The sequence below is a fragment of the Citrus clementina genome, unplaced genomic scaffold, assembly GCF_000493195.1.
Source record: "Citrus clementina cultivar Clemenules unplaced genomic scaffold, Citrus_clementina_v1.0 scaffold_3, whole genome shotgun sequence".
In the NCBI taxonomy this organism is placed as follows: Eukaryota; Viridiplantae; Streptophyta; class Magnoliopsida; order Sapindales; family Rutaceae; genus Citrus; species Citrus x clementina.
The window spans coordinates 35,342,097-35,364,191 of NW_006262339.1; the positions used below are offsets into that span (position 1 = coordinate 35,342,097).

The 22,095-nt window shown below is 33.7% G+C and overlaps 3 protein-coding genes across 3 annotated transcripts; all 3 read right to left on the reverse strand.

Annotated features, from left to right (window-relative positions):
- Positions 1 to 4,577: 4,577 nt before the first annotated feature.
- On the reverse strand, positions 4,578 to 8,255 carry LOC18046820 (methyltransferase-like protein 6). The gene is made up of 7 exons (XM_006442656.2): positions 7,987 to 8,255; positions 7,255 to 7,364; positions 6,026 to 6,237; positions 5,839 to 5,924; positions 5,324 to 5,426; positions 5,064 to 5,206; positions 4,578 to 4,870 (listed from the first exon to the last, which is right to left on the reverse strand). The coding sequence occupies exons 1-7, from the start codon at positions 8,194 to 8,196 to the stop codon at positions 4,772 to 4,774; spliced, it is 963 nt and encodes a 320-aa protein (XP_006442719.1). The 5' UTR covers positions 8,197 to 8,255; the 3' UTR covers positions 4,578 to 4,771.
- Positions 8,256 to 10,284: 2,029 nt separating this feature from the next.
- Positions 10,285 to 14,177, reverse strand: LOC18046821 (protein EIN4). Its single transcript, XM_006442657.2, has 2 exons — positions 11,582 to 14,177; positions 10,285 to 11,140 (listed from the first exon to the last, which is right to left on the reverse strand). The coding sequence occupies exons 1-2, from the start codon at positions 13,328 to 13,330 to the stop codon at positions 10,598 to 10,600; spliced, it is 2,292 nt and encodes a 763-aa protein (XP_006442720.1). The 5' UTR covers positions 13,331 to 14,177; the 3' UTR covers positions 10,285 to 10,597.
- A 1,372-nt stretch (positions 14,178 to 15,549) lies between these two features.
- Positions 15,550 to 21,327, reverse strand: LOC18046822 (AT-hook motif nuclear-localized protein 14). Its single transcript, XM_006442659.2, has 6 exons — positions 20,820 to 21,327; positions 19,505 to 19,557; positions 18,120 to 18,251; positions 16,452 to 16,604; positions 16,058 to 16,355; positions 15,550 to 15,978 (listed from the first exon to the last, which is right to left on the reverse strand). Exons 1-6 carry the CDS (start codon positions 21,256 to 21,258, stop codon positions 15,914 to 15,916), a joined length of 1,140 nt encoding a protein of 379 aa, XP_006442722.1. The 5' UTR covers positions 21,259 to 21,327; the 3' UTR covers positions 15,550 to 15,913.
- Between the last annotated feature and the right edge of the window lie 768 nt (positions 21,328 to 22,095).

Here is a 22,095-nt window from a genome sequence, read left to right on the forward strand (position 1 = left end):
CTTGCTAATTAATTATATTACTTTGAAAAGGAATCCGGGAAATCAGCATTAAGGAAATATGGACCACCAATAAAGCTTAAGTTGATGTCTAATTAACAAGAAGACTACTAGTTCTGATTAATTAATTAATTAATTAACAATGGGGAATCATACATCAGCAATAGAGAAAATTGCGAGCATGTGTTTGTTTGTTCTTACTTTTCAAGTCCTGATCATCTGATAAAATATTATTTGCAACTGCATGAACTTGCCGTGGATTACACGTAGTCTTAATCTGATTAGGTGCCATTTGACCTAACTCTCTTTTGAGTTTGTGCATCATCATCTCAGCTTTGGCTTATCATCTTGAGTTGAGTTACCAATCACAGTGTGGTACACATTTTAGACAGAAGCTGATGGCTATAAATTATATTAATAAGCAATTGTTTGATTAGTTCATGTTTCTAGCAAGTGAAATGTCCTTGAAAATCCTCCAATTATATATAATTAATAAACAGGAGTGTTAGTTAAACAAATATATCTAGTTTACTCTACTAAAAGAGTCAAAACAATGAAATTATTACAGTGTCATATGGCTCTGTGTCCATTTACTAAGTTTTATTATTTTGTTAATTAACATAAAAATAATATGAATTATTTTTCAAGTTCATCATCGTAGCAGGCAGTATATATATGCACGTTTTTCTTAACTAGTACTTTTGATAGATATCTTAAATTATTATATATTCATTTGAAATTGAAATTTTATAAGTCAGTAATTTTGGATGCTTCTTAACGCAATTAAGAGTGATAGAAACATTCGAACTTCAATAGTAATAACCAAAAAAAAAAAAAAAGTCAGCAGAGGCGAAAAACCCTAAAATTTCTTATAGGGATATCACTATCTCATCACATTGCATTATCAGATGAACTAAGTTCTAATGTTTCTATGTTTATTCGAATTAACTTAAAACTTTGGTTAATTTGGTTAAAATACTTTCAAATATATAACATATATGTATCAAAATACTTATTCAAAAATGAAAGTGAGGGTTTGAGTCTCCTATGAATACTCAATTCCCTCTATTGGAAATATTTATAAATGGGGTAGTTCTCATTTTTTATTCATGTAGATTTTTTAAGTTGTATCGCGTAGATCTTGTTTTTACAGGCACAAAATTTTTTAATTCAGTAGCCTTGGCAAGTTTATACTACAATTATATGAATTTAAATTTCTAGAATCTGCAACTAGGCTCGTGAAAGTTTGAGTCCCCATCACTATACTCGACCTATTCCCTTCTCATAATTTGCATTGCGGTAAACATCTCACCCACCATAAATATGATTAAAGTAGATATATTCCTTCTGTGTTAGTGGCCAAACATAAAATCTAATATGAAAATAGACATAATGCGGATAGAATAGATATATTACTCGAATATTAATGGGATAGATAAAATAAAAATTTTCTAAACTATGTTCAACAAACTCCCCTTATATATAAATTTTACATATGCATTTAGGTCCTCGTATCCTTTAATTATAATATCAGTATACTGTAGTAATACTTCCGAAAGAAAAAAAATGAAAGAAATACCTCTGTAAATAAAGTAAAATAGGGCGTGAATTATAAATAAATAAAAATATTAGCGGACGTAGGTATAATGTATAAAACTCTAGGGCTGTCTCTGATATTTTGATGCAAAACAAAGCGGACAAACATAGGGAAACGACAAGAGCTGAGCTGGTAGCAATTTCCGAAGAGGTGGGGCCCATTTGGGGAACCGAAACCGTTGACTTTTTGACCGTTGAAGAGCTGGGGCGCCGACACGTGGCACCATGCGAGCGTTTTCTGACCCTAAGACCCGCCCGAATATTAGCTCACACTTCGGTCGGTTTAGTTTTGTAAGAAATCCAAATCCAATGCATGCTTTTTAGCACTACTGGATCGGCATTGGCCCGTTTCAAATTTTTTTCATGGAACATGCGTTTCTTTTGTGTATAAATAAATACGGTCTTCATGAAGTGAATTTTTAAGGCAAATGTTAGGTTACATTCAATATAACTTACACAATTCATGTGAAACACACAAAATTATAGGACCTGTAATTTATGTGGTTCACAGGAGTTGTATAAGTTACATTGAATGTAACTTAAAAACCCCCTTTTTTTAATAGTTCTCTTCAAAAATTTATATTCTTGAGTCATGTGTTGTCAATTTATAATTATCATTCATTTATTTAGTGTCTGACTAAAGTTTCTCCTTTTTATATTGGAGAAAAACTTAGATGGAACAGAGTCACAGATAATTACGTCTCATTTATATGTCCGTCTAGTAAAATTGTGACATATATATGCAATTATTTTAAAATTGATCAGTCATAATAAAAAGAGAAAAATCATTTGAAATACGTCACAAATATTTATTGGATGGTCTCATTGAAATTGTTCTATAATTTTTTTTTTGTATTGGTTATTGACTTATTTCTATTTACCTTAAACAAGTCCCTAATTTCAAATATCCTTGAACATATTTTCACTTGGAAATTAGAATACATGCTTTAAGTACAACGAATATTTGAGAACGTTGCAATCACAATCCATTAATTCACTATTTTTATTGTCCAATGTTTTTAGTGAGCTTTTTTTTTTTTTTTGCTGTTGAGATTATTTTTGTTTTCCTATTATTTACTACAATAAATTACAATATTAAATTATAAAAGGCCTAAGAATAATGGATAGGGTTATTTGATCCTACTAATTTATTTTCAACACCTATTTTTTAATTAAAATAATTATCAAATTATAACTTATTATTTTAATTCACATATTTTCAAAAATCACAAAATTAGCCTTGATTAACTATTTTTCTTTCTCTATTGTAACGATGATCAAAGCCTAAACTAGTTTCTTTCACTTTCAATTTTTCTTCTTTATTCTTTCTTTCTAAATTAACTTTATCTTTTCTCTTACTTTTCAATATAACATTATCAGTTCTAACCTATTATTATCATTCAAATTTTGTGCTTTTGAGATTTAATTGACCAAAAAAATTTTCTAATACATTCTAAGTGGTATAGAAACTTTTCTTTTTGATTTTTCCATGATGGGTACGGTTCCTTTGATTTTGTTTTTATTACAATATGGCTAAATCTGTTAATTTATTGAACGATTTGTTTGCTAAATGCAATCAGTAATGATAGACATTCCAAATTTTTTATTTCAAATTTCATCATAAATGATGTGTTATCAATTAAGTAGTTAGTAACGTATACTTCATATATCACAATATATTTTTAATAAGGAAAGGAGCTGAAAGGAAAGAGAATAAGGTCAAACAAGTAATTGATCAAGATAAATTTTCACAATAAAAATTTTTAATTCCAAAAAATGATGTAATGAGAAATTTAATGGATTCAAATAGTCTAGCCCAATTATAAATTTTTGCCTAAGGCCCCTAACAGCCCAAAACTACTTAAGTCGACCTGCGTGTAATAAAATAACTTATTAATATTGTGATTGTTAATCATAACTTATCAGTAGATGACATATCATATATTATATAATTTGAAGAGAATACTTTAAATCTCAACTTTTTTAAGTGCATTGCCAAGATAAACATTGTACTTATTATCGCTCCCGATTGGAGGTGTAAAATGGGTTGGGCCAACATAAATCCGACCCCCAAAAAATTACCAAGCCTAGATAGAATAACTTATCAAATGGGCTTGGACTAAGGCTACTACAGTCCAAAGCCCTTTACAGACCAACACTAAAAATATAAAAGCCACCATAGCTTGTGTTGCCTCGTGGTGGGCGAGTGGGTACTGGTTCTGGTGGGTGGAGGTAGATAATGATATATATTTTTAAATTATTAGTGACTCTTTGATGCTCTTTAACAGTGTCTCTGGTGCATTTTTTCTTCTTATTTATCAGTGTAAAACATAAAATGTAAATGGTCTGTTCAACTATTTATTGTAATGTATATTATCTGTAGATTGATGTTCAAGTCTGTCATGGAGTAGCTGTTGTGTTATTATGTTGTTGTTGGTAAGAAATTATATTTTCCTTCTCTCTCTATATATAAAAGGATGTTACTAAAATAAATAAATAAAAACACATTTTAATAATCATTGTATTGAAATCTGTATCTTTATATACATACACATATCCGCCGATAAGGTCGGGAGTAAATATGTTGATAGGTGTGGGAATAATTTTGAGCTATACTCATAAGACTTGCGGATTGTGCTAAAAATGCACGAATTCAAACTCTCAATCAACAATGAATCCTACTTTTTCACGTAAAATTTAAGTAATAGTTTTTTTTTTTTGGTTAAAAAATTTTAACACAATTGATAAATCCTGCACATTGTGCGGCCGAAGTTTCTAGGCCCATTCAAAAGGCTTTCTTGATCAGTGTCGTGATGTTGACTTGAGTATCAATCCGATAACTAAATCCTCTCCCCGATTATGTGAGCAAGCAAGGTTGGTGAAGAACTTCGATTATATCCGTATATTTTTTTAGCAAAAATAAGAAAGAATAAAAATATTTTTTTTTGTAACAGTTTAATACAATCTCAACAGAGCCAAAAAAAAAAAAAAAATGAAATAATTGCATGCTTCATTCAGCAATAGCATTCACCACTTTTTTTCCAACTACAAGGAACCAAAAACTAGTGTGAAATGCCACTTAGATGTCAAAAGAAGAATTTAAGAGGTGGTAATTGAAAAAAGAAAGCATCGACCTCTTCAGACAGTAACTCAACAAGAGCTGTCTTGACAAAATACTTCACAGAGGCTTTCGGAACTTCCCGTGAACCCAAACCCTCCGCATGCTCTTCCCCTTTCCACGATTCACTGACTTGACACAGCAATATTCAAGTTCAACCTGCAGGAGCAGCCTATGGTCACTTATTTCTTGAGTAAAACTGACTAGAAGAAATTCTAAATCTTTGTTTAGTTTTAAGAAGTTGGCGGAATTAACACAGACAAGAATCAAAACAGAGATTTACCATGCAAACTATGCAGCATTGCAAACAAATACTGCCCTTTATAACAACCCAATAGCAAGAAATTTATACCTCAATGAAGCCTGCATTGACAAAAAGGTTCCTGACAGAATCAATAGTGAAGAAATAAGAACGGGTTCCATCTGATCGCATATACTCCTTGAACTCCACTCTTTGTTCTGGCTTGAATCGCAGCATGGTCATGTCATATAGGCCTAAGTTTATTATACAGAATATTTGTTGTTAAGAGCTGGACTTACTGATTATATCTAACAGCAAGACATATCAAAAGCCTCCTGCAGAAACTAATTTTGTAATATAGTGGTTTATACCGTAATCCCTAAAAAGGAGAAGACCACCAGGCTTCAAGACAGAGTAGCACTCTCTGATTGCTGTTGGCATCCTTTGGAGGGGTACTGCTGATAGTGTGAATATCTGATACATAATGTAACATCATATTGAAAGCCATGTAAATTTTTTCCGTAAATTTCTTTTACAAATTAAAGTAGGAATCTCAGGGGTGAAAATCAGGGAAGTTCTGGTGAGGCGCTAGTAAGGAGATTTGGTCAAGAAAAAGAAAGCAAATCTTAGGATACCCGACGATGGCCTATAGACTACAGATCAAGATTCTCTCTTGATCTGAGCTTCTTTTGAGCAAAACACAAGTAGAAGATTGGTAGTTAGTAGATAAGAATGTAAAGGTAGTTAAATCTGAACCATTAACTATCACTACTACGCACGTGGCACAAGATCTTTAAAAGCTCAAGAAAGGTCAAATTAGGAGAGGGTCCTAATTCATAGACTTAGTTGTGCATGCTAAAATGTTTGGGCAAACAAAAGCACATACCAAGGTGATAAAGTCCACGCCACCAATACAACAGTCATCTTGTCTCAACAAATTTTTTAAATGTGGTTTATTTTTCTCTTCAGTATCTGGAGAATCAAACATAACTCCTTAGTTCATAACACAAATGGAGCCATTGTTAATTACATGAAGTATGAAGCGCAGGGAACAAAAGGGTTAGGCTAGAAACCTGAAAAGCAATCATGCTGCTTTTGTTGAAAACTTTCCAGGCAAGAATTGCAAGCCAACCACTCTGGAAATCCAGCTGTACAGAAATCACAATAGAACGGACAGAAACGATCTTTTACTGAGCCTATATCAGCGGCATCCACAAACTCTTTGGCCCTCTCCAGAATCTCAGAGCTACAATCGCATGCATATACAATAATATTCTCATTCCCACTGCAAAAGAAAAGAAAGAGTTGGTTTTGATGATAACAGTTTGAAAGACTACCAGAATTGAAGCAGAGAGTATTTCTAAGAGCTTTGGCTTGAAGCAAACCATAAGACTATTTTGCCATTGTTCAATCAAGCTGGAAACCTAATTAATCATCCGTCCTATCTATTCTTGAATCTTATGCAGATTGGGCCAACAAATTGGCAGTCTTTCAGAAGCTAAAGTACGTTGAAGATTATCAAAATCACAAACATGGGCTACATGTTATAACATACTTCTATATGATTTCAGATTAGCAAGTATGACGTAATTTTGACTTCCGCTGACGGCTGGACAATTACTGTAATATTCCCCATCAACAAGAAAGCTAAAATTTTCATGACCATTATTGTAATATTCCCCATCAACAAGAGAAGCTAAAATTTTCATTTTAATTACTACACTGAAATCTGCTATCAAAGAACCATTTCCAAAATTGCCTATAGCATCCAATGCTGCCTCATGACAATTTGACAGCTCTGCAGTAAACTAAGTTGTAAATAATAACTGTTACAGGAATATAAGCTCCTGCCTTTTGACAGAGGTCCATTGTAATCTTCTTAGACAAGCAAACAGTTGCCAAATTTGGAAGTTTCCTTCCTTTATGCAAGTGTTCAAAAGTTTTATCACATACAAAAAGATCATGACATCCTCTTGAAACACTCTATATGCTCAATCTTCAGGAAATAAAAACTCTATTAGATACGAGGAACTATTGAATATTTATTGGAATTAGTTGCCAATCTACAGAATAAGATAGGCAACCTCAGAGTACAAAGCAAGCTTCAGAAAAACTGCTCCTACAATTCAGGTATCATGAGCAAAATAGTTGGAAAAGAATATAACTTTTTGGTATTTAAGATATAGCCAATTAAATATGGTAATAACGATTACTTGTACATGGTTCAAAGGCATATAGCAAGGCACCTAGAAAAAAAAAATAGAAGAAAAGGAATCTAAAAGAAGAAAACTTGTAAGCTTACCGCAAAATTGGAAGAGCAGTGCTACCATTACCACATCCCACTTCCAAAAGCTTAGAAGATCCCCCACAAGAAACTAGTTCTGGGAATTCCTTCAGTAAATACCGTCTCTCCTACATCCACAGATAGACACTCCAATAAAGTAGGGAATAAAGAATGACATAGATCCTGAATCAAGCATGGAAGCTGCATGAGAAACTTATCAATGTCAGAGTAGACCAAAACTCAAATCCAAGAAATTTCTAAGAAAGATACAAATCAATGTCATTTACAGATTCAAATATGAAAGTAGTCACTTCCACAAATATGAAAGAGTAATGCTAGAACCACAAACTCTTTGTACAAACTATTTTGTACTAACGACGTGGCATAACAGAACTGGTGGAATGAAAAACATAAAATAATAAAAATAATTTATGCAGGTAATGTGGTGTTTCAAGCTCCCCATTACCATTATGTCACATTAGTTTGTACAATGAGTTTTGCGGCTCTAGAATTATGAAAATGTGGGTTAAATAATTTTTATCTAAACTAAAAATTATGATATAATATCTGAAGACAAGTGATCGCAAGTTCATCTATTTATATTAAAAATTAATACATAGTTAATTGTCTTCACTAATTTATTCTTCAAGATATGCAGAAATCATAATATCACATCAACCCCATGGCACCAAATTAATGAACAAATAAAATAATGAAGAAACTGTAATAGAAACAGAAGGATAAGCAAACCTTGAAGAACTTGCCAGAGGAGTGGCGGCTGTGAAACCTTTTCCATGCATCTGAATCTTTTTCTGCTTCTTGTGCTGCTTCTGGTGAAGAATTATATGGAAGTAAATGGTATTGGAGAGATGGGTCATTTTCGATTTCTTGTTTCAATGTTTCCCATTCGAAGTCTTTTGAGTGATACTCTCCTGCTCCTGCTGATGATGATACACTCATTTCCCTTTATCAGAATTTTTTTTTTTTTTTTTTTGAGAGAATCCAGTTTAAGTTTCTGACAAAATCTAGTTAAAGGTTGAAGGAGAGCTTGTGGCTAAATTTTTATGTAAGGCCTATTGTTGTTGGTTGGGCTAGAAAATATTTCCGTAAGGCCCAATCTGGCTAGAAATGCCTAGAAAACAAAAGAGGGTCATCAATTTTTATTTTCATTTTATATATTATTGTTTTAGTGAATGTTTTTCAATAATTCACCATTATTTTTTTTAAAAAATAAGAGATAGATAGTTTACAAAGTTTGTATCCTTACAGATAGATAAGACATTTTCTTATAGGATTATATGATAATTAGTTTTGAACTTGAATATTTTTCATTCAAATTTAAATTTATATTGGTTTTACATCAGTTAGGATACAAACTTTGAATGATTGTATTAGTACTCAAAAAATAAATAAGTAGTATATGTAAATTTAAACTATCATTTGAAACTCTAAACTTACAATAAAACAATTTTTTTGGGATCAAGTGGAAAATGTCTTTAAAAAAGTGATAATTTAAAAAGATGAACCAATCCCCTAAACAATTGAATCAATCACACAAAAAAAGAAAATAAAAACAACTATGATAGAAATTAATAATTAAAAGGATTAGATTGCATTATTTAGAATGGTTGGTTGGTTAAATTCATCCCATATAAATTAATACCAATGCGATGTTCGGTTGCAATAAATTAAGGCAAGACAGAAGAGGTTTTTGTTTCCTCTTCATTTTCTTTTGTTCCGTTGGCAAAAGTTAACTTAAAATTAAATGGGAAATTATTCACCGAGCACCTGTTTTTTCAGACTTTTTAAAAAATACACAATTTTATTTTTTTTGGAATCCACCTGAAATTACATTTTTTTTCACTTGTCCATTTCTGTGTGGAAACCGTTAAAAAAACTAACAGAATATTGTATAAATGACTTTTTTACCCTTAAATGTAAAAGATAAATTATCTACTGACCACTTTTTTTTTTCGTATTTTTTTAAAAATACACAAATCTTAATTTTTTTGCTGAACTTTACTTGAAGTTATATTGCTTTACACCTGTCCGCCACTGTGTCGTTGATAATTTTACCCTTATGATGTCAATAAAACTCTAATGGTGTTATAACGAGAGTAAACTAATGAAAAAAAATGTTAATTTCAGATAGAGCGTTGTAAAAAAAAAGATTTGTTTATTTTTTAAAAAGTGAAAAAATAGGTAGTCGGTGGATAATTTTCCAAATTAAATTCCATTCAAATTCCAATTTCCATTATTCGAGAAACTTGGTTTCCTTCTTGATGAGTAAGGAAATTCAGATTCCACACCATTAGAAGGTTATTGTAACCTATTTTGCCATTTTTTAATTTTGATTTTCTAATTTTATCCTTGGACAGATCTAACTGAAAAAAAAAAAAAAAGCCCTAATTCTCTAGCCTCTTACTCAAAATCGACGGATCCTCTTCTCAACTGCCAGCAGCTTTTGCTAGAGATAATGAGCGTCGACGATAACTTTGGAGCGTACGAAACTATTCCAAATTTCAACAACGCGTCTCATCATCCTCCTTACAGTTTCTTGTTTGATTTTCATAACAAAAAGTGAAAAATCAAGCAAAGGAGAATGGTGTTAACAGTTGAAGCTCGGTTGTTGAATTCTTGTGCACGCAATAGTCAATTTGCTCAAAAACAGAAGAAATGGTGCCTTTTCATGCACCACAAAGTTGCGTAAAGGTGTATGCTTTGGCTAGCGGTTCGTTTGCATTTGCATGCCCCCATCATTAGATTTATTGAGCAGCATGCAAATGCCTACACCTTGCCAATGAATAATACCCGGACCACCAATATTTTCTACCCCTCTCAGAAAAGTTCACACAGCCGGCTGCGGCCAATTAGTTTTTGGTGAGAAAAATTGATAAGCTAAATTATATTTTCAACAAAAAAAATACTAAAAACAATATAGATTTATTATCAAACAATCGTGGAAAAAAATCACCTTAACTTTCAAACCACAATGGCTTTTGGTGTATTTAAACCTGTAGTTTGAAAGCCTAAGTTGCTTGACGAAAGTACCAAACAGTGCCTTAAACCTTATGAAAAAAGATTTACATGACAGTCAATCAATTATAGTTCCTTTTACTATTTGACAACATTTGAGTAAGTTCATCACAGCATGTTAGAATCCTTTCTAAAGAAATCTAGCAACGCAGACTGCTGAAACACAAGATTAGCAGAAGTTATCAGCTACAATTTGGTATACCAGACATGGCAAATTCTAGGTTTTGATATATCTATGCATGTTTGACCTTTGTAGGCGTGCCTGATTAAAGACCCTCAAAGGCACCTAAACTATGCGAGGGCAGAAAACATCGTTACTTGCCCATCATACCCTTTCACCTACTTGTTGCAGAACTCTTCGAAGTTCATCTGCCATCCCTTGTAAGAGAACAGGTTTTTGAATCATTCCATTCATTCCTATATGTAGACATCGCTCCCAAGTATTTTCCTCAGCACTCGCTGTCACAGCTATAATCAACGGCCAATTATGGCTGCAGAACTTTCGAATTCTCATTGCAACTTCAAATCCATCCATTTCAGGCATCTGAAGGTCCAAAACAACAATTCTGAAAGAATTTTCTGCTACAGTAAGTGCACTAAGGCATTCAAACCCAGATGAAACAGCAACTACTTCGCAACCTAGCTTCTCAAGAAGCATCTTGGTCACAGTGCGATTCACGTCATCATCGTCAGCTAGAATTATTCGAAGGCCTCTAAACTGAGAACTGAAATTTGGTTCATCTGAGGAATTTCCAGTAGGATATATGGTTCTTCCAAATGTTGGTGCGAACTGAAACCTCAGAACAAGTGTCATCCTTCGTGCAAGACCCTGATAGTTAGGGGATATCCATATCTTACCTTGCATCATCTGCTTATTAACATTATTCACAATAGTAAAGTCAGAGGTTGGCAAAATTAACAGGCACAGACTATTGCAATAGAACCATACATAAAGCTCTCAGCTGAAGAGCATGCTGCATTCTAGAGGGCAGTGTACTAAAAATGTGAAAGTAAAATATTCGTTATCTTAATCATATTTATTATGTTTGATAATCCTTGAGTCAAACAGCATAATATTGGTTGCTTACAAACAGATCAACACAACAGTACTAACCAATCAGGAGATTGAGATAGACAAGATAATCTGAACTTGACCGGACTTCTTTTGGGTACAAAACTAACGCCATATGCAATGAAAGAAAAGCAATATTTCATTGGCACAGGAAGTTAGCCACATACGATTGGTAATTTCCGGGGCAAAATCATTAATTGTGCGATAAAAATTATAGAAAGTAACATGGAAACTCACCTGCACAAGTTTTTTGCACAAGCTGAAACTGAGTGCCTCCTTAATTTCTTTGCTATTGTGCCTCCTAACATGTTTTGCTGTCGATCCGTATGACTGAGAATTAACCTCTTTAATTTTGATTTCAAACTTTATGCATACATATTCATCTGCCTTACTAGGCCTCCATGTTACCAGCATTTTATCATTCTTGTCCTCACTACCACTCTCTAAGGAAACCTGAAATAAAACAGTTCCCCCTCCATCATACAAATTTAATAGATAACCAACCATATGCAAAATCACTTGAAAGGTCCTCTTCTCATCACCTATAACCTGATCAGGCAAAGAACTCTTAACATCTAATTCAAAACCAAAGCCTTTGTAAACAGACAAGCACTTGGCTAGACAAGAAGCCTCCTTAAGCATGGAATGCAGCCGAAAGGGCATCATCTCTAATGGGAACCTTCCGTCATTTTTTGTTGGAATCTCCATTGCATCATTAATCAGAGTTGAGAGAACGCTGCTGGTTTTCACCAAGGTGTCAGCAATAATCTTCTTCTCAAAGCTCATATTCTCTTCATGAAACATTGAAAGCAGGCCCAAGATTGAGTGCATTGGCCTCCTCATCCCATGACTCATCACCTTCTGAAATGAGTTCCTTGCCTGGCTTGCCATCATTGCATTCTTCTTCGCCTGTTGCAACACACGATTTTGCTCTCCTAGTTTCTCTCTCATAAGCTGAGATTCTTCAAGAACTGCAGCATGGGAAAGTGCCACAGCTACCTGATCAGCAACCACTTCCACTATTTCCATTTCCTGAATGCTCCAAACCCTTGAATCTGCATTTGGAAGCACCAAAACAAGTATAGCATAACAAGTATCAACCAATTCCGGTGTCCCCCCTTTGAAGTTTGAAACTCGAAGCATTGGCATTCGGATTGCTGCCACTGCACCAGCCTCATCAGAGCCCCCACCACTTGCAGATCCAAGAGCTGAATCCGGCCTTAAACTCTTCACCCCTATGCTCTCTCTTATCTCCAGAACATCGGGGTCATTAATTGGGATTGAAAGAGAATTATTTGAAGGACTAGCTCTCAACTCGTGAGTGAGGTTCATCTCTGTTCTATTCTCATTTGGCATCCAAACCGCACAATTATGTAAATCCAAAGTGTTAGAAAGCTCAACCAAAGTGGTGTATAATATGGTGTGCTTATCAAGCGACTTCCTAATTTCCCGAGTTAACATCCGGACATGCCAACTCGCTTCCTTCTTCTTCTTCATCATCCCAACTTCTTGGTCCAATTCGAGCACATTTTGCTTCAAAAACAACTCCCTCACTTTCCATTTCAAGAGGAGAGGGATCAAAGTCAAGAGAGTTATCGCAGTTGCACAAGAAATCAAGGCTGTAAGGAGTTTGGCAATAGTGAGGGATAACATTAACTGGAATGAGTGAGGACCATAATAAGTCCACCCATTGAGTAAATGGGTCAATCCACAAAGCACAATAAACGCTACAAACTGAAGAAGAACCCATTTGAATGGTACATTCGAGCAGCTAACAAAGTAAAGGAGCTCGAGGGGTATCGAAAAATAGGCTATAGCTATAAAGAAATCACTCACTCTTTGACAATCAAGAATGTTTTGTACACTCCAAAGACCCTCTTGCTCATCATCACAGTTGCAATTTGCATACTCACGATCATCAGCAGAAACAGAGACAACAATAACAAGACAAGAAAGCAAGAATCCAAGGGTTAAAGCTCTTAACATTGCACCCAACCCAAGTGACTATCTCTCTAATCCATCAACAAAGCATTAAAAGAAAACTAGTTCTAACAATACTACCGCCAACGAAAGCACCCCAAGTTTTATTTACATATTTTCTTCACCTTTTCAACAAAACTTCAAAACCCAAAAAAAAAAAAAAAAATAATAATAATAATAATAATAACTACTCAAGATCTAATAGACCCCCTTTAATACATTTGATGATCTAAAATACCCATATGCTTAAACTCAATAAATTTGAGTATTTTCTAATAAAATAAATAAAAAAGATATTATTTTTCTCCTCGAAATGGGAAAAAAGAATGATTTTTTCCGCTTTATTTATAGTATTAGAACAAGAAACGAGGAAGCAAAACTGTTAATCAAGAGATTAAGAAGAGACTCAGATATTATTAGGAGCAAGATTCAAAAAACCCACCTCAGGCTTCTCGTGTGAAAACAACTTAGTAATGTATCAAGTTCAAGTAGTCAACATCAATCATCACAAAGCTTTTATGTTTTTTTTTTTTTTAATATTCATAATCAACTTTTTAAAGCAGAAAAATAAATAAAATTTGAAAAGATTAGGAAAATCCCACCGAGGAGAATTCTTGCCGAAGCAGAGAGCTCAAATGGGCTCGGTTTTATTCTAAATAAAATAAATAAATAAATAAAACAGCAAAGCAACGCTTTCTCTCTCTAACTTGAAGGAAAGTCGACGAGTTAGAGGGAGAAAGCCAAAAGGAAAAGGCACTTCTTACAAAGCTGTTTGAAACTCTCAAAGCCAAAGGTAAGACTTCAGAAAGACTAGTCGAAATTTTATTTTTTATTTTATAAAAACAGAAATGAAAAAAATGAAAAAATAATAATCTACAATTAGCAATTACTTAAAGAAAAGGTTTTAATAGATAAGTAAAAGATATTTAATGGATAATTTGATTCATTTTAAGGTGCGGGGCCCGCAGTTGTAGGTGAAGAGAACTTAGACAACCCCCATCTTGCCTTTCTTTTTTTAGTTTCTCATACAATAATATTTCTATTTGTTGTTTTCTTATTAAAATCTCATGGAGGAAGAATAGTTTATTATTTTTTTTGAGGTGATGACGTGGCCATATTGGACCGTTGCATGTAATTTGCCATGGCGGTTAATGGTTTGACTAATCTGATCTGATAGTTGAAGTGAGAAGGAGATGGAGACTTGCGATATTTTTGCAATAGATAACTTACTGGTTTTCGTATTATTGTACAGAAAATTACAAATTAATTCAAGTGGGAATCCAAAATTTAAGTTTTAAGACGACAGCTTCACTCTTGACTCAAGATCGAACTTGATTCTAAATCTTAAATCTTATTTAATGAATGCATTTGAAATTGAGACTGAACAGTTATTATTTTTAATTTATAATATTAAAATATTTAATAAATATTAACTATTATATTTTAAAAATTATATTAATATAATTCTTACTTATATAATAGACAATTTATTATATGTTAATAATTTTATTAAAATTTATATTTATTATATATTATTAATTTATGTTTTATAAAATATACAACACCTCAATCTCAAATAAGACCGATATTGATTCACTTATAAATTGAATTTTTGATTTAAAAAAAAAAACATTATGCTAGGAATATTTTAAATTATTTGTGTTTAATTTTATATTTAGGACATTCGAAATTTCGGAATAAAATAAATATTTTGATTAGTCTAGATTCAATTGATATTTTAATCTCGATAAAACAACCGATACAAGAATCGGTAAGATTTCCCATCTCACTTGTATAGTTGTGATTAACAAATCTTGAACTGTGTCATCCCATTGCCAACTCCATACCCAGTGACTTGCAATAAATAGTTTCAGTAGTAGATTAGGGTTTACTCTAGCGGCATGACTTTGTAGCTGACGCTCCACCAACTTCATTTTCATTTGGATTTTGTATTATTAAAATTAAATTAGCCGGCATCAGTATCTAAATCCATCGTGTGATTGGTTTGAATTTTCATTCATTAGCGATAATCATCCTATTATCAGCTTCGAATCTTGGATGATGACATCATGTTGAAGTTTATAAGAAATAATTTAATTAAAGTCAAGAGCGCTTTCAAACAGCTCAACTAAAAAGCTCCGAAAAATGTCCTCTACTTCTTAATGGTGGAAACTGGGAACCTTAGCTTCAAAAAATTTAAAATAATAATAATAAAAAGAAGAAGATTATTCACTACTGTAATAGTTCCAAGTTGCACAACTGCTTCACTTTAATCTCATCTAGAGTTCACTTACATGATCTGAGCCAAAACAACGGCATGCCAGTGCCATGCACCATGAGCAATGGAGCCAAAATCTTTGAATCATATGCAATAGTCATGGGACTTTATGTCGCAAGCTCTAAACAGCATCAGCTTACAAGAGTAAAGAGTGTGCCATGGATCTGTACAGACATACATATTACCAAATTCCCGACAAGGTGTGTGGGTGCAAAGGAGTTGTACATCTATTTCTTTTATCTCGACAAAGCACCTATGAGCCATATTTCTATGGAAAAAGACAGTATTTTTCATAACCCAAAAGTAAATCTCTAGTCTGCAATTTGGTCATAGTCTCCGTTTTCTGGAGATTGATTCCCTCCGCGACCTGTTCTTCCTGCATAGACAGAACATCGCTAATGAGTTTTTTCACTCCCCCGCCATAACCACACACACAGATTCAGGTGAAACCATACCTGTCATGTCATAACCGGCAGAGCTTCTGGTATCTAGGCTACCCCTCCAGTCTGCGGCTTGCGTAGGTGATACGTGATTACCATATGGTTGAATCATGAAATGAGTCCCTCCAATAGTTTGAAAATCATCGTTTCCCCTGACAGGATTTCTCCCGTAAGATTCGATTGGTGAGCGGAAGCCAACACTTGATACTGATGCCCCTGCAACTGGTGATGCTAACTTGCTGCCAGAAGAATCGCCTTTTAAACCAGCACTAACATCCTTCATGGACTCAACCTGAAAGGTACCAACAATAACCTGCAGATACAGTAGATGAGATACTGATTATTTAACTTGCTTAATAACCAATATTCCCTCTCTGTCTCAAACAACAATTGCACACTTATACATCACCTGAACTGGGCCAGCAGCTTTTAGGGGTCCACCAACCCCTCCTCCAATGATCTGGCCATCTGTACTAGATAGACATACACTGAGCCCACCAGTCCTTCCTCCAAGGTCAGTGCGTACATAAGATCCAGACAGCGAAACAATCTCAAACCGACCCTAATATCAGAGGTTGAAAGAGAATTAGAATTTGACTATATAAATGTGTAAGTAATTAACTTCAGTCTTTCAGTTCTCTCTCTCTCTCTCTCGTTCTTCCTCCTTTTTTAATTTTTGTACAAATAACTTGAATCGGAAGAAGGTTATAATCTTTATGGAAATCTCTAGATCCACTATACACTTCAAAACAATTCTCTATTTTTAGGACCATGATACTAATCACTTTTGACTATTCTCACAGGTGTGATAGAAGATCAATTGAAGAATCTTTCATTGAGCAAGGCAAATATGTAACTAAATTCAGCTGGTGAGACAATTTGAATTACCAACTACAACTCTGTTACAAAGATTTGAGAACAGAAGCAATCTACAGAATTTTTTTATTTCTCTCCATATTACCAGACCATGGGCACTAATCCAGCACTTAAATCTGATGCCAGAAAAATAGCTGTTTAATATACCCATTTGAATTTCTTGTTCTTCTTTAGAATTTGTCGACAGCTTAAATTAACTGCAGCCACCTCTTCTTCTTCTTCATTTCTCTCGTATATTTTCCATCAATAATCTAAAACACTTCTTGAATATTTACTAATCTTGAATTATATCCAGCTATCTCCCCACATAGGTATAAAATTTGCTCTAAAAGGTGGGAAAAGTAAACCCATTGACTAGGCATCGTCATTCATATGAACATTGTTTATTTCCTTTCCTCCCCCCCCCCCCCCCAATTAATGATGTCAAAATAAATCCTAATACCCTTTCTTTCCCTTAATATCTAATGAAAAAAAACAAAATGCACAAATAGAATGATACAATTTTTAGATTCAACTAGCAGCTTGTAATTAATATTCTTTTACACCATATACCATGTTCATCATAAGTCGTTGAAAGCCTCCTCTGACTCATGACACCGTCAACAGTTTCCCAAACCCCCTGGGGGCCCGCCCTCAACTAAAACATTCACCGAAAACAAAATTATATATAAAGCCAAAAAAAAATTAACACTAATTTGTATTTACCTATAAGTATCCAAATGCCGTTTGAAATGTGTTCCATCAGACCTTGTTATAGACAAAAACTACAGCCTTCCGGACGAGTTTTTATCTTCTCTTTCTTTCTTTCTGTTTTTAAATTTCCGATAAACTTATTTCTTCCTTAGGATACTCCAAACAACCTTCCTATTGCCAATTTTTTATCTATGTAATTTATTGGAGCTGCCACGAACTATATTTTAGAATGGGGAAAAACAGTAAATTTAAACTACAATAAATGGAAGATTTGTCATTCTAGTTCGCGCAACTGGTATGGTAAGATCTCTTGGAATGGTACAAGAGGTTTGGGGATCAAATCCCATTCACATCAAGGATGGAAAGGTCTCATGTTTTCATTAACGGAAAATTCAGAAAAGGAAAAAGGCAAAAAATTAATACTTCTTATTTTCAATTCACTTTTTATTATTTCAGATAGTGATATTTGTGAAAACAAAATTAACAGGACAGAATATATCAAAATTACCTCATATGTAATATTGCCTCCCGATGTTGCTGGCTGCCGGAGAGATGCATTAGAGATTGAACCAGATGCAGACAGAATACATATCTCACGCCTACTTTGTTGCATGAACAGCATAATCTTCTGCCCAACATCCTATTCAATCCGTTCCTTTATTCAGTCAGGAGGGTCACAGATAAGCAAAGGCAAAAGATTATTCATTTTACATAACCAATTTCGGCATGTGAACTTGGTGACAAGATAATCAAATACCAACGGTAACTACTGCTAATAACACCGCATTCATATATGGCGGCTTTCACTAAAATGTTCGAAAAAATTCAAGGAACCATTCTACATCTAATATCTCTAACATGACGGTTCCAAAATAGTATGCTAGTTGATCCTTTCACAATCATGTAATCAAATTCAGAATAATTGTAATCCAGTATATATTTTCAGGTTGGTAAATAAACGAGGAACAAATATAAATATTCAAGAGAAAGGACCAGATTTTTCCTATTTGACTGCCAGAAGGAATGAAAAGGATTGAGATATTCCCACTATCACATCTCACTTTCCAAATGTCATAAAACAATGGCAAAAACAAATACTAGAAACTTCAGTAATCAATGATTTGAATCTATGCATGATCACCTTGTGATCATTTCTAAAACACTTGAAAATGAGAGAAACAGACATTAAAGGTTCCCCCCCACCCCAAAAAAGAAAAAACAACCAGTCACTACCATACATGCCTACCGTTATATAAACTATCAACCGAAGCAATAGAGCAGAATTTAAAATTAACAATTTATATACCAAAACAATTCCAAGAATTATCATAAAAAATAACAAATTAAAGATAATAAGAAGGAGAGATAGATATAAACTCAAAGTAGATATTACCCTTCAGAAAGGGGGAAGTTTTGTAAATCTTCCTGGGGTACATTAGCCTCCTTAAGTCAACCCCAGGGGAAAGATAGATATAAACTCAAAGAAAAGAAAAATTTGCCCCACCACCCACCCAAAAGGGTGGTGAATCACCAGGGAATATCCTTTTTTATACTTTCGTCCACAAAGTTTGATACTTGATTCTTACTGCTGCCTTATGAGAGACCCTCAAGTAATACATATCATTTTGGCAAAATACATCAGTTTCCAGTAGTGTGAATAATTCAGATTTAATTAATAACAAAATACACAATTTAAACAACAAAAAAGGAACAAAAGGTCCCCCCACCCCAACTTTTAAGATGAAGCAAGAACTACACATACACTGGATGCTCGTAAGATTAATCAAGAGGATGAGCAAAGGCGTGTATATTTATATTTATCAACAAATATGAGTCCTTTGTGTGTCTCAACGCTTATAGAGAAAAATTTAGAAACATACAGGCGATGCATACCTCACCAGCAGCTACACTAATTACATGAGGAGTAAAACCTTGTCCTAAATTGCCTGCATCCAGAAATTGAAAGCAGGAGCACTGGTAAGTTTTCTAGGTTATACTAACAAAACAAAAGCTCAAACCCTATCCAAAACAAACAATATATAGCCAAAAGGTAAAAGGAGAAGAGCTGACAGAGGAAAATGATAAAAGGACGTCATATAATACATAGTAAAAAAAAAAAAGTGAAAATAAATATTAGGTTCACAGGATACAAGTAAATAGTCAAACATTCAATAGAGCAACCTAAATTGCTTTTTATTTATTTATTTATTGTTTATTTTGGTGGGGAAAAAAGTTCCTGACTAGCCATTTGAAAACCAACCTTATAGTTCATAGTTTACTAAAACTTTTCCCATCCAACAACTTAATCTTGAAATGAAATGCAGAAAAGGCTACTAAAGCTCAATACCACAACTTGCAATGACATTTTCCGCATGTTACTCAACTAGCATTATGTTTCACAGCCAGACAAATAAACAGCGTAAATACAGCATAATGCATTAGATCTCAATATTTTACTAGTCATGACATCAGAACTAGTGATATAAATGGTCACAAGGATAACATCTTTAATCAATCTTAGAAGCAGAATCTTAAAATTTCTAAAATTGAATTAAGGGATCCTTGCAAATAAACCTGTAAATCCAAAAGGAAAACAAACCAGACCTCTACCTATGACTCAAATTACTTCCCTCATTAAAGTAAAAAAAAAAAAAAATTATTAGGCAAATAATTTATCATAGCAATTAAGGTTTTCATGTGAATTTTTGAACTCCGTGACGCACACAACAATCAAGTGTAGTACTAGCATTCATCAATACTCCATAGAAAAACCTCTTAAAGCAGAAAGATACAAGAGAGAACTAATACAAACAACACAAAGGGTTAAGTTATGTTGTAAAAATAACATCATCAACTCAAGGAATTTTCAGTTAAATCCTCTAATGGCAAATAATATTTTACCAACTACCCACTGACTCATACTTGAAAACCAGTGATCCCATCCGCTCATACATAAAATACGAATGCAAAAAATGCAATACAAATAAAGCAACAATTGAAACACAAATTAAAGAAAATTTGCAACAAAACCCTCAAAATCATAGCACACTCCCGAGAAAGCCAACAACTAAATACACTGAAAATCTGAAATTTGCAACAAAACCACAAAAAACTCAATTATACCAAATCTTGAAAATAGTCCCTGTAATTCACAATATTAACGAGTAACCACAAAAAAAAGGGCGAAACTATTGTAATTCACACCCACCAATACCACCAAGCTGAGACTTCCCCGGAGCCCCGGAGTACGAATAGCCGGAACCGCCAGAACCCAGTAGCTGCTGCTGCTGCTGATGGAGCTCTCGCTGCTCTCTCTTCCCCTTAGAATTCGAATACGCCGCCGTTTTCTTGGCGGCCAAGGCCTGTTCAGGCGTCCCGTACTTTCTGGGCCTGCCACGCTTCTTCTTCGCCGGCTCCAGCGTCGACGTCATAGCGGAGGACGCCACCGAGTGCGGGTAAACCATCCCCCCGCCACCGCCGCCCCCGTCGTTATTGTTGTTGTTGTTGTGGTGCTGGTGCTGAGATGGCAACAGGCCATTGGTTGGCGAGGGACCGGTGGTTGCGGCGGCGCCGGAGGTGGTGGCGGCCGTGGGGTGATGGAAGTAAGAGTTGAGTTGTTGTAGTTGCTGCGTATCATTTGGTTCCATACCTTTTGTTAGAGAGAGAAAGAGGAAGAGAGAGAGATTTTTTTCTTTTTTTTACAATTTTTTTATTCAATTTTTTCAATTTTTTTTTTATTTTGAAGGAAATGTTTTGGGTTCGGTTTTTGTTTTTGTTTTTCCAAGAGGTGGGTGATTTTCAGCCGTTGGATTTATGGTTTGACTCTGATGTTTGACTGTTTATGCGTACTTGGATAAGTTTTCATCGTTCTTTATTTTGCAAACTTTTTTTAAAAAATTAAGTTTTTCATATTACAAAAACAAAAAAGAAGCAGAAATTGGGTTTTCTTTTTCCTTTTTTCTAGTCTTTATATATTATTTAATAATCTAATCATCCTGTTCTGTTGTACAATATTATTTTATGTTGAAGAAATCAGAGTATGAGCCCATACAAAAATTAAAATACGTCATAAAAATTCTATTTTGTTTTTCATATCTACAATAAATACATAATCGCGTGGAGAGGTGGTAATTTTTGACATGAACCATTAATTTTACATAAATCTAACATAAAATAATAAGTCTAAATTATTAAAAATCGATAAGATTACTAAATGAGTTAAATTTAGTCACCTGTTTTATAACTGTATCAAATTTGGTTTTAAGCTTTTGAAATAACTTGTCTATGACAATATTGCTTGATTATTTAATTATCATATTATTTTGACTTATTTTTCATTTAATTCATATTATATTTGTCTTATTTTAAAGATTCTTTAGTTATATATTTAAAATAAAATTGTCTAGAGTTTGAGTATCTACTATAAATATTACATAAAAAAAATTAAAACATATTAAATAAATATATTTTTATAAAAAAAAATA